This window comes from Myxine glutinosa, chromosome 9, assembly GCF_964187855.1.
Source record: "Myxine glutinosa chromosome 9, kmMyxGlut1.1, whole genome shotgun sequence".
Classification (NCBI taxonomy): Eukaryota; Metazoa; Chordata; class Myxini; order Myxiniformes; family Myxinidae; genus Myxine; species Myxine glutinosa.
In genome coordinates this window covers 106,750,690-106,763,289 of record NC_136269.1, presented here as the reverse complement: position 1 = coordinate 106,763,289, position 12,600 = coordinate 106,750,690, and the positions used below count along the sequence as shown (strand labels likewise).

Below are 12,600 nucleotides of genomic sequence, written 5' to 3'. Positions count from 1 at the left end.
TCCTCGCGTACCCCCGAGACCTCCTCGCTTACACCTCGTCGTATTTCCTCCTTCATCTCCTCCATCTCTTTTGTGGATGCCGCCCTCATCTGTCCCAATTCATCCCTCTGAGCATCCAATTTACCTTCCAACCCGATTTTCACCTCCTCTATCTGGTTCCCCATCCGTTTGATTTCCCAGGCGGATTGCTCCCCTACTTCCCGCAATTTGTCGTCCATTGTATTTTCCAACCCCATTAACCCCTTCTTCACCTCTTTTATCCCATTGTCTAACCCTTCAAATTTATTGTCCAACCCCTTTAAATTGTTGTCTAACCCCTCAAATTTATTGTCCAACCCCTTTCAATTGTTGTCTAACCCCTCAAATTTAGCTTCTAGCCGCTCCCCCATTCTGTTTTCCAATCCTCCAATTTGGTTTCCCAAGTCATTCCTCAGGTCTCCACTCGTCTGGACCATGAGCGCCCTTATTTGTATCATAAAGAGGTCCAAATTCACCGGCGCCGCGGGCGCAGCTGCCCCAACCACGTGCGAAGCGCCGCCATTTTGTGCCTCTTCAAACACATGCGCGAGGGCGCCATTTTGTGCGCCTGATACTCCCTCAACCACCTCCTTATTTCTCTCCTCCATTTCTCCCCTCTGATCCTGGGTTACCCCTAACCCCTCTTCTATTTCCCCCACCTGCATCCGATCACCTTGACCAGCCATGGCACGATTAAATTTGGGATGTTATAACAAAATTTCGGCCGCTCCAAATTTTGACCAAACTTTTTTTATGTGATAAAAACTTTGGTTCAGGACCCGAATCTCACTCCCAGACACCAATTGTTACGGACCGCGGATAGGATGTTGTTTTGCCGAGCGGATGGCGCCGCGGCCCTAACAGTTACCCCGACTAACCCGATTCCTGGACGTTGACCAAAATCGCGCCACAGATATTCAATATGGAAACCTCTAAAGTGACCGAATGTAAAGAGGAAGAAGAAGACGTACAGAAGAATAACAGGATTTATTATTTACACACACTAAAGCAAAAGGAGCAGTCAAGGTTATATACAGGGAAAATGGAAAAAGCAGGTGACACAGTGAAAATACTAGCTTAACTATACAAGCTTAACTTATTCCCTGGGACAAGACAAACAAAACAAACTCATGTACACAAGAAGGATGGAATGGCAGGAATGAATGCTGGAAGGAGGAATGGGAAGGTTCAGCTGGGGCAGATGGTTCGGGTTTGATCCCGCACGGGACGTCGGGCTGGACCTCGACGGCCACCGATGCCACCGCAATCTGGTTCCCGCGGGGTAACGGGTTGAAACTGCCTGGTGGAGTCAACGCTGCTTGTGGAGCCAAAGCTGCTGGTGGAGCCAAAACTGCTGGTGGAGCCAAAACTGCTTCTCTGGCTCACCTCAGGACGCGTCTCCCTTCTTTCTCCGAGGGCTCGTCCCGACTCGTCTGCCGTCTCTATCGTCTGCTCGTGCCGCTCTGGGGACGTCGCGTGCTTTGCCAGGACTCGTCTGAGGTGGGGGCGTCTTCCGCGGGTTATATCAGCCCCACCCTTCATCCTCTTCGAACCTCCCCCAAGCGTTCTCTCTCCGCCTTCCCCAGCCAAACCCCTCGTTCTGGGTTGGTCGGCCAGGGCTGGTTCACTCCTCCCCTCTATGACGAGGTGGAGACACGCCTTTCTTCCCCGACCCGAGCACATGGTCAATGGCGGCAATTGCAGCAAACCGCCCAATTCAATCGGAAAAGTATGCAAAAAGGGGAATGCAGTTGGTAATGGAGGCTTTCAGGGAATTGAAAGGGGATCTATCTTATGTAATTCAGTGCAATGGAGTATTAAGTTAATGGAAGACAAGGCCTTACCCTAATACACATAATAAGGATATAACTACTGAACAGGGATATGTGGTGTCCTTCGTGTATGCTTTATGGAATTAGCTACGGGAACGCCCTTTGATCTTTATACAACAACAATTGCAGGAAGGAGGGTGACATTTTACCACAATTCATTACACAACAATAAATTAAAAAAACATTCTCATATCCACAACAATATATATATATATATATATATATATATATATATATATATATATATATATATATATATATACATATATATATATATATACTGTATATATATATATATATATATATATATATATATATATATATATATATATATATATATATATATGTATATATATATATATGTATATATATATATATATATGTATATATATATATATATATATATAGTTGAGGTTTTGAGATTGTACATATAACATCATTAAAGGTTAAAGGTTTGCCCCCCATAGTTAGTCCACAAGCAACACGTAGGCCCATTAGAATTAGTTATGTCATAGTATGTGTAAGAGTAGGCCATTTCCCTAGTGATATCTGCGTTGTGTGAAGAAATGAGCTGAGGTCCTTTTCATTTTGCGACCACCCTCCAATTACATCATGGGCAAACTTTATCCCGCGCCCCATTTGGCATCCCTCAAGTTTGCTACGCTTTGGCTGCCAGCAGCATTAGCTGCCCTTTGTTCGAACTAGCCAAGTGACACGAGGTAGGCCTGAAAAGAGGGAGGAGCACGAGGGTCGAGGTGTGGCCGCGCCAAGCAGCACGTTAGAGGCGGTGACGCTAAGAGCAACAGCCAACCAGGGCTCAGAGGGCATGGTGTGATAGGGCGTGGCAAGATGTGCCAAGGAAGTTCCAGAGGGTTCGCAGGGCAAGGCTATATAAGCCAGCGCACAAAGCCCTTGAACAGGACTGGCTGGAAGAGGACTTATGAGAAGGACTCGCATGCAAGTTGAGAGATGAGAAGGGATGCACAGTTCAGAGTTGAGTTACGAGTTGGGAGAGAACTGATCCGGAGCACTCGTGTGAGAACTGCATTGGGAAGACCGGCGTGCACACGACAGTTTTGAGGCATTGATTGAGCAGCGCATTGAGAAGCGCGTATTGAACTGTCCGTTTATTACATACGCAGCCCCGTGAGTGTAACTGCCAAAGCCAGCCCTACCGTTCGCCCTGTAATAATCCCGTGCATGCCAAACGACACGGGGAGAGCTCCTGCCGTCTGTTCATCTACTTCGCGGTGCGAGTTGGGGACCGGAGAGCGAGCTGCCTGGACGCCATCCCTGACCCATCAACCTGTTCGTCTGCAACCCCGTGTGAGTGTGTCTGAGTGTGACGGGCCCGTTTGTCTTGGGATAAGTTAAGACTGTTTAAGACTGCACTGTGTATTCTTCTTCTTCTTCTTCTTCTTCTTCTTATTGTACAAAGTGTAAATAAATCTGTTATTCCTTTTCTTTCCAAATTCGACCATTTCAGTGATTTCCTCCATTGGGTAAGCATGGCACGATTACGGACTGCTTGGATCGGGTTTAGTCCTTGATAACGGCTCGTGTCACGGGTTCGCTACCGCTCGACGTTTCCACCAACACCCGTGATTCGGCCAAGGCTTATTTCCTCGTTTCTGGGCGGCGCGAGTACTTAGGTATTAGTGATTAGTCCTACGACCCTACTTCGCGCTGTCCAGGAGTGACGTCATAGGTCCCGGGTCCCGTCGGCTAGTAAAAGACAAGGGGACTAATCCCCCCTTGGTAAAGGGGAAAGGCCGGCGCTGAGATCCGCAACAATATATATATATATATGGAGAATAGAATATGGAGAATAGAATATGGAGAATAGAATATGGAGAATATATATATATATATATATATATATATATATATATATATATATATATATATATATATATATATATATATATATATATATATATATATATATATATATATATATATTGTTGCGAATATGGAATTTGGCCTCCATATCCGCTTGTAAATATTCCCCTATTTTCCCCAATACTCCCCAACTATCCCCAATCCCCCATTCCCTAGTCCCATTGTCTGTAAACAACAATCAGTAGAGCCGACCTTCCCCTTTTTCCCCCATTAAATGTCGTGCCCAGGTCCACCGCATCACACGTAGACAACTTTCGGACATCTTGCTAGTTATTCTTAGTCTATGTCAGTTAAGGCCTCGTTTCCATTAATTATGACTCTTCGTTGCACCAGAATGTGATTATATGGCACCAGTAGTGAGTTTAGGACCTTTCCCATACCTCCTCCCATCTTCTTCCCCGTCTACAACAACAGAGGGGCACGGCGCTGCGCGGGGGGGAGTGTGCGTCCTCCCACCGGCTCGGTTAGCCGCCATCGACAATGCGCTCCAGACAACGCGCTCCAGACCATGCGCTCCACGGGGTTACCACAAAGGGGCTCCTTGTCAGCTCCTCGTCAAGGGCGGAGCCGGTAACCCCCCCGCACGCACCCAATGAGAAGCAACGTGCCGATTCCACGAGGCGGAGCTAACGAGCCGAGGGCGTGTCACTCCCCGCCGGATATACGCGGCCCCGCGCCGGATGTGACGTGGAGATGCGCCCCCAGCTTGAGCAGACAAGACGCCATCCGAGCGCTGCGACCTCCCCGCATCTCTAGACCGGACCGGGTCGATCCTGTCCTTGAGCCAAGAGTGCACCTTGAGCCATCGATACCCGCTTTCCTAGCCATCAAACCCCGTGTGAGTCAGCCTTTTGTCCCGTTTATCTGTCGTCTGTTGGGAATAATATAAGAGTGTGTCTAAGTGCTTGTCTTTCTATGCTGTACCTCTCGTCCCTGTAATCTGACCTTCCGCCTTAATATAACCTCCTCCGGAGGTCTTGAGAACTGAACCCTGGGTGTCGTGTCATTTGAAACCCAGCCGTGTGTCCTTTTCCTTTATTGCCTTTATTGACCTAGCGTAGCGCGATTAGTCAACCTTCGGGTATAATCGGGTAACTTGTGCAGACGTGGTCATACCAAAACCGCTCGGTAAATAACATCTAAGCCACGTCTGTAACAATTGGTGTCGAGGAGTGGAATTCGAACCCGGGACTAAATTTATTAGGCCCAAATTTGTAACAATTAGAATCGATTCGGAGCGCGTTTCCCGCGCGCTGTTAGGCCCAAACCAGGGAGGGAGAATCGATTCAGAGCGCGTTTACTGCGCTCGACGAAATTATAACGGCCGAAATTTGTTTTGTTGTATAAAAACCCGAATTTTGAAAGTCGCGCTATGGCAGACCAAGACAGCTGGGGTCCGCTAGGGGAGAGTGAGGCAGGGTCGGTCCAGGACCAAATTGAGGGACATGAGGGACAGGAGGAGAGCGAAGCAGCGAGGGTAGCAGACGCACAAAATAGCGTCGTTGTGCCCGACATTGCGGGAGCGCAAAATGGCGCCTCGCTGATCACCGCGCCCGCGACCGTGGCAGCGCCCCTGCTGGATCCGAACCTTTTTATGTTGCAAATGAGGGCCCTTATGGAACAAATGGGTGAGCAATTGGGAGACCAAATTAGAGGTTTGAAAAGCAGTATGGGACAAATGGGAAACGAAATGGGGGTAATGAGGGACGAAGCGAGGGGTACTGGTGAGAAGGTAGACAAAAATTTTGAGGGGTTAGACAATGGGATAAAAGAGGTGAGAAATGGGTTAATGGGGGTAGAAAACAGAATGGCCGCTCAAGAGAATCAAATGGAAGGGATGCAAAAGGGGTTAGAGGGGGTAGAAAATAGAATGGCTGCCCAGGAGAATCAGATAGAGGGAGTGAAAACTGGGTTAGAGGGGGTAGAAAATAGAATGGCTGCCCAGGAGAATCAGATAGAGGGAGTGAAAACTGGGTTAGAGGGGTTAGAAAACAGAATGGAAGGCAAATTGAGGGACATGAGGGACCAAGCGGAAAGGGAAGTTAACCAAATGGGGCAGCAGATAGAGGGGGTCAGAATGGGGGTAGAAACCAAACTGGATGCTCACAGGGAGGAAATGGAGCAGATGAGGGTGGCATCTGGGCAGGAGATGCAAGTGATGGGAGAGGAGATCAGAAGAGGAGTGAGTGAGGAGGTCGGAGGAGTGCGCGAGGAGGTGAGGCACTGTAAGGAGCACATGGAGAAGGAGGTGAGAAAGGGGACTGTAAAGTTACAAGGGGGCATAGAGGTCCTGACGCAGGAGGTGGAACAGCTGACGGAGGGACAAAAAGAACTAACGGACCAGGTAAAGAAGAACACAGCGGTAATAGGAGGTTTAAAAGCGACACAAAATGACCTAAAAAATGACTTGGTAGCGACGAAGAGGGAATGTCAGATGGTACGAGAGGGACTGACAACGAGGTTGGACGAGGTGGTAGAGGTAATGGAGACGAAGGACCGGCAGGTGAGGATGCACATGGAAACGGTCAAGGTAGCCTTGGAGGACGAGCTTGAGGAGACGTACCGGGGAATGAAGGAGGTGAAGCAGAAATTAGAAGAAGTGGAAGAAGGGGTGAGCGAAATTAAGAAGCGACGGAGAGAGGATAAGAAGGAGATAAAAGAGGAGATAAAAGAATTGGTCCAAAGTCTGTGTTTGGATCGTGATGATGTGCTCATTAACCGGATGAGGGATTCGCAGGTGATGGAGGAGAAGCGAAGAGGAAGAGGACCCGGTGTAAGTGGTGACCAATATGGTCGTGCGTATGATGCGCCAGGGGATTTAATAAGCTTGGGGGTCGAGATAGACCCGGGTGTTCGTGAGAGGCCGTTGGTGAAGTGTGCGACAGGTCTGGTGTGCGAAAAAGGAGGTGTGCGAGAAAGTCCGACTCTGGGGTGTGTGAGGAAAAAGTGCGTGCCAAGGAGTGAGGGTGCTGGCGAGAGTGAGTCGGTCGTAGCGCGTGTGCGAGGGGGCACATGGAAGCGCGGTGTGGTGAGTGTTACAGAGGATGTAACGGGAGAGTGTGCGCGAGAAAGGTGTGTGACGGACGGGTGCATGGGGAAAGCGCATGCTGTCAAGAGTAAGGGAGAATGCATGCCTGTGGTGAGTGTTACAGAGGGTGTAACGGGAGAGTGTGCGCGAGAAAGGTGTGTGACGGACAGGTGCATGGGGAAAGAGTGCGCTGTCAAAAGTAAAGAAGAATGCACACCTGTGGTGAGTGTTACAGAGGGTGTGACGGGAGAGTGTGCGCGAGGAAGGTGTGTGATGGACAGGTGCATGGGGAAAGAGTGCGCTGTCAAAGGCAAGGAAGAATGCACACCTGTGGTGAGTGTTACAGAGGGTGTGACGGGAGAGTGTGCGCGAGAAAGGTGTGTGACGGACAGGTGCATGGGGAAAGAGTGCGCTGTCAAGAGTAAGGGTGAGTGCGCTGTCAAGAATGGAGGTGAGAGTAGTGAGAGTGACAAGGAGAGTGAGTTGGTTGTGACAGGTGAGCGAGGATGTACACCTGGGATGGAAGGATGCACACCTGGAATGGTAGAGCGTGAGTGGGAATGCACGCTGGAGTTGGTGGTGAGGCACGTGGTTGGGTGTGCGAATGAGGGCACACCTGTGATTGTCACAGAGGAGGTGACAGAGGAGGGGGCGCGAAGCGGTGTATTGGTGAGGTGTGCGAGCAACGAATGTGTGCCAAGGTGCTCGGTGGTCAGGTGTGTGACCAAGGCTGTGAGTGGAATGGGTGTACCTGGGTGTGTAAGGAAAGGTACGAGGAGCATGGGCACGGCTGGATGTGTGAGCAAGGAACGGGCTGCGGGGTGTAAGCGTCCAGGTGAAGCATCGACGTTACACGGGTTAGAGGTTAGAGCGACTTTTAGCCGAAGCAGGCCCTCGGTGCGTGCCGGGCCTCGCTTTGAACGGCCGCGTCCAGGCTCCACTAGGCGGAGCTGGCAGCCCGATAGGAAGGGTCGTTATGGCGACCACGTTTTGTTGAGACGTGCCGGCAGGTCGAGATCGGGACATTGGATGGCTCCACGCCGAGGTGATGCGTGGGATCTCGGCCCGGGTAAGCCCCCGTCCCTGCACCGAGTGCCGGACGCATCCAGCCGCTGGCACAAAACAACCAGCATCCATTGCTTGGCTTTACGAAGCCGGGCTTTGGACAGGGATTGGCGCACCGAGAGGTATTAGTGAGTCGACTGGGTGATGAGGTTAGTGTTTTGGACCCAAAATTAGAGAAAAACAAAATTTGATGATTGGCAAAGGATTGGCAGAGTGATGATTGGTAATGGTACAGTGATTGGCAGATGATTGGCAAATTTTTAATTTGTTGAAATTTGATGTGCAAAATTGGTAGTGAGAGACCCCCGATGTGGTGGGATGGCAAATCCACCATCCCTCACAGACGTGGGGGCAAAGGAGCAATAGCTTATGGGGTTGATGGCAGTGGAAACTAGCCCGGGTGGGTTAGGTTATATTGATAGGGCCCTAGAAGATGACATTAGGTAACGTTAAGTTTAGTTAGTGACTGATACCTGTAGTGGGGACGCAGGTAGATTAGTGTGGATGATAATGACGTGGGAGCGCAATAGTTTAAAGGGACGACTGGGAAGCGCAAGTTTCAGAAGGGAGTAGTTAGCTGAGATGATGCCGTGTGTGTGAAGATTGAACAGGTGAGAATTGAACAGGTGTGATTGCACAGGTGTGCAACTGGACAGGTGTGTGGAGCAGTGGATGAGTAGTGAGTGTTGTGGATCAGCGCAAATGCGCTTGGGGAGAGAAGGGTGCAGGTGGCACCAGGTGTGAGAGCACAGGTGTGCAAGTACAGGTGTGTGGAGAGAGTTGGAGTAAGTGGTACGGAGTGGTGTGCATGGTGCGAAGGTGTGAATGGGGGAAGAGTGGACCCCTTTCACGAGTACCCGGGGCGGGTAGTGTAAGTGTTAGGTAGAGGGTATAGGTAAATTGTGGTTGGATATTGGCATTTGTGGTGCGGTTGCAGAATGGTGTTGTGAATGGGTGCATTAGTGTTGTGGAAATGGCTGGGCGTGTAGCCTGTTAGTGTGTGTAGTTGGTTGGGCACTCCACCACTGTGAGGATGTCGGCCAGGTGAGGCCGCAGGTGGGCTCTGGGAGCCGGTAGTTGTGAGTGGGTGCCTGAGGATCCCGGGTGTGGATCGGGCAGCCCAGTGCCAGAGAGGGCACCGAGTGGGGAGAGTGCCAGAGGGCCTTCCCCAGGTAGTTAGGTTAGGGTAAGGAGCAGGTAAGCTCGGAGGCAACTGCAGTGGTGGAGGTGTGCAGGTGGGTAGACCCACTGGGAGAGGTACACGCCACAGCCCAGAAATTGTGCGAGGGCACCGGGAGATGAATCGGGGGAGTGAGACCCCAAATTGAAAAGCACCACAGTCTGGCCAATGGGAATTGGTTTTTAGAACCCATAGTGTAAGAGGGCCAATGGTTTGGCCGGAGAAAGACCCCGGGTAGTGTAAAGTTGTTAAAGTCATTTAGGAAATAGTTAGGATTGATGAACCTGTCGCACCATACGCAGCCACTTACCTGTGGTGATGATGATGACTCCACACCTGTGTTTTCTTTGTTTTGTTGCAGGAAATGAAATTGCTGTGTGGATTGTGAGACGCATCACGACGTGGATGAGACATTGGAGTGATTCCATCTCTCCCTCCCTAGGAGGGACTGATGATGAATTGGTGATGGCAAATTATGATGTTGAGTTGGAGATGGCAAATTTTGATGAAAGTTGAAAATGGCAAATTTGATTGGTTAGGAGGGAGAGAAGACGAATTTGGTTTATGGGAGGAACGGGGAAGACAGTAGGGATGTTTGTTGATTTGTAAAGTAGATGTTTATGGGTAGTGTTGTGTTGTGTGGATACAGTAAGGGGTAAGGGAGGGGCCATGTAGGTTACCTGGTGGGGGGGGGGGGCGTACGATAGAAACGTACCTGTCTCACCTGGTTCCCATGTGCCCCCAGTGTGCATCATCTTGTATTGCGTGCACTTTTGCGCCCTTACCACCTTACTCACTTGTCTGCTTCTTTTGTCTCCCACCTCCGAGGATCTGGCTTTGGGGTAGAGAGAGAGGAGAGAGAGGTGCTGGCTACGCAGTTGTGGGCCTGCACTTTCGCTGCTTGCTGCTTGGATCGATACACCATATGGACCGCAATGTTTGTGGCCACCCACAATGGACCGCAGCTCTTTTGCGGCCAAGCACCACCCGTGGAAGGACCTATGGGTCAACGTGGCACCTATGCCAAACAGGTGAACCACTAACAGTTGACACCACTGAAGGCCACAATATAGAAATGGACGCGGTTGGCGCCTTTCTTTATTTTTTGAAAGAGGCAAGAAGGCCAAGTGCACCACACGAAGGCAAGACCAGCGGCAGAACATCGGCCGGCTGCGACACCACCGGTGATTTATAGACACTTTATTGGTGCACCGGATGGTGCTCACTGTGTGATGGGGTGGTGCTTGATGCTTGGAAGGGGTGCTCTGCACATTATTAAAGGCCGTAGGCCACAGAGCACTCGTGGGTTGGTGTATCGATGCTAGCATGCGTGCTCTCTCTATGCATAACATCTGCATGTGTTCCTCCAAAAACAGGTCCTGGATCGTAGTGTAAATATCAGCGTAGTCTTGTGTAAATAATGCTCCCTACCGGCTGTATGTTTAGTTTGAGAATTCTTTCCGGATTCGGTTATCCTGTGGGTGTGTTTCTGAGAGGAGAAGGGTGCAACGTCGCAGGGGGGACATATTTACTCATTTGTGAATATCTGTAAAACTGTCGCACTCAGGGTAGAGTTAATAGTAGAGGGAACGACATTGCATGCCACACTAAAGTAGGTAAAAATTTATCGGGTCGGGACGCCCCGAGGGTAGAGAAGGGTGCAATGTTGCGAATATGGAATTTGGCCTCCATATCCGCTTGTAAATATTCCCCTATTTTCCCCAATACTCCCCAACTATCCCCAATCCCCCATTCCCTAGTCCCATTGTCTGTAAACAACAATCAGTAGAGCCGACCTTCCCCTTTTTCCCCCATTAAATGTCGTGCCCAGGTCCACCGCATCACACGTAGACAACTTTCGGACATCTTGCTAGTTATTCTTAGTCTATGTCAGTTAAGGCCTCGTTTCCATTAATTATGACTCTTCGTTGCACCAGAATGTGATTATATGGCACCAGTAGTGAGTTTAGGACCTTTCCCATACCTCCTCCCATCTTCTTCCCCGTCTACAACAACAGAGGGGCACGGCGCTGCGCGGGGGGGAGTGTGCGTCCTCCCACCGGCTCGGTTAGCCGCCATCGACAATGCGCTCCAGACAACGCGCTCCAGACCATGCGCTCCACGGGGTTACCACAAAGGGGCTCCTTGTCAGCTCCTCGTCAAGGGTGGAGCCGGTAACCCCCCCGCACGCACCCAATGAGAAGCAACGTGCCGATTCCACGAGGCGGAGCTAACGAGCCGAGGGCGTGTCACTCCCCGCCGGATATACGCGGCCCCGTGCCGGATGTGACGTGGAGATGCGCCCCCAGCTTGAGCAGACAAGACGCCATCCGAGCGCTGCGACCTCCCCGCATCTCTAGACCGGACCGGGTCGACCCTGTCCTTGAGCCAAGAGTGCACCTTGAGCCATCGATACCCGCTTTCCTAGCCATCAAACCCCGTGTGAGTCAGCCTTTTGTCCCGTTTATCTGTCGTCTGTTGGGAATAATATAAGAGTGTGTCTAAGTGCTTGTCTTTCTATGCTGTACCTCTCGTCCCTGTAATCTGACCTTCCGCCTTAATATAACCTCCTCCGGAGGTCTTGAGAACTGAACCCTGGGTGTCGTGTCATTTGAAACCCAGCCGTGTGTCCTTTTCCTTTATTGCCTTTATTGACCTAGCGTAGCGCGATTAGTCAACCTTCGGGTATAATCGGGTAACTTGTGCAGACGTGGTCATACCAAAACCGCTCGGTAAATAACATCTAAGCCACGTCTGTAACAATATATATATATATATATATATATATCTATATATATCTATCTATATATATATATATATATATATATATATATATATATATATATATATATATATATATATATATATATAGATATATATATATATATACTACTGTGTTCAAAAAGTATCCGACCTTTATTTTTCGTGCGTAAAAAAAAAAACCTAGGGAGGCGTTGATTGGTGCACGTATGTAGGCGATCCTAATGCGCACGCGTGAATTTTTTCCCACCTGCAGAAGCTGTCATTCGACAGCAGACCGCCGATGAGTGAGGACATGTAAGTGAGCGCCGTCGGATTTTCGTTTTTGACAAAATGACGGAAAAACTTGAACAACGCTACTGCATCAAAGTTTGTGTAAAGCTTGGCGATTCCCAAGTGGAAACGATCCGCAAGATTCAACACCGTTCATTCCATTATGAAGGAGGATTTCAGGAGAATCTCAGCGAAGTTCGTACCAAAGCTGCTAATGATTGAGCAGAAGCAACTCCGTTTGGAGATCGCACAGGACATGCTGGAGACTGTGAACAGCGATCCCAGCTTCCTCAACACAGTGATCACTGGCGATGAGTGCTGGGTTTATGGGTACGACCCAGACACCAAATTGCAGTTTTGATGCAAGTTTGATGAAACACAAAATTTGATGCCGTAGCGTTGTTCAAGTTTTTCCGTCATTTTGTCAAAAACGAAAATCCGACGGCGCTCACTTACATGTCCTCACTCATCGGCGGTCTGCCGTCGAATGACAGCTTCTGCAGGCGGGAAAAAATTCACGCGTGCGCATTAGGATCGCCTAC

General features: G+C 49.7%; 3 protein-coding genes across 5 annotated transcripts in view; 1 reads left to right on the top strand and 2 right to left on the bottom strand.

The window, feature by feature from the left end:
• LOC144893653 (uncharacterized) overlaps positions 1-12,600 on the bottom strand; it is a 1,023,192-nt gene that overhangs the window by 495,893 nt on the left and 514,699 nt on the right. The gene's annotated exons all lie outside the window — the stretch shown is intronic.
• LOC137435116 (gephyrin) overlaps positions 1-12,600 on the bottom strand; it is a 279,017-nt gene that overhangs the window by 226,819 nt on the left and 39,598 nt on the right. The gene's annotated exons all lie outside the window — the stretch shown is intronic.
• Positions 9,730-11,618, top strand: LOC144893569 (uncharacterized). The gene is made up of 2 exons (XM_078784056.1): positions 9,730-10,056; positions 11,044-11,618. The coding sequence occupies exons 1-2, from the start codon at positions 9,759-9,761 to the stop codon at positions 11,223-11,225; spliced, it is 480 nt and encodes a 159-aa protein (XP_078640182.1). The 5' UTR covers positions 9,730-9,758; the 3' UTR covers positions 11,226-11,618.

Excerpts from the sequence above, each read along its gene's own strand:
- LOC144893569 (XM_078784056.1), top strand. The coding sequence starts at position 9,759 with ATGTGCCCCCAGTGTGCATCATCTTGTATTGCGTGCACTTTTGCGCCC. Across the intron at positions 10,057-11,043 it reads GTGGCACCTATGCCAAACAG|AGGGGCACGGCGCTGCGCGG; the intron begins GTGAACCACTAA and ends CTACAACAACAG.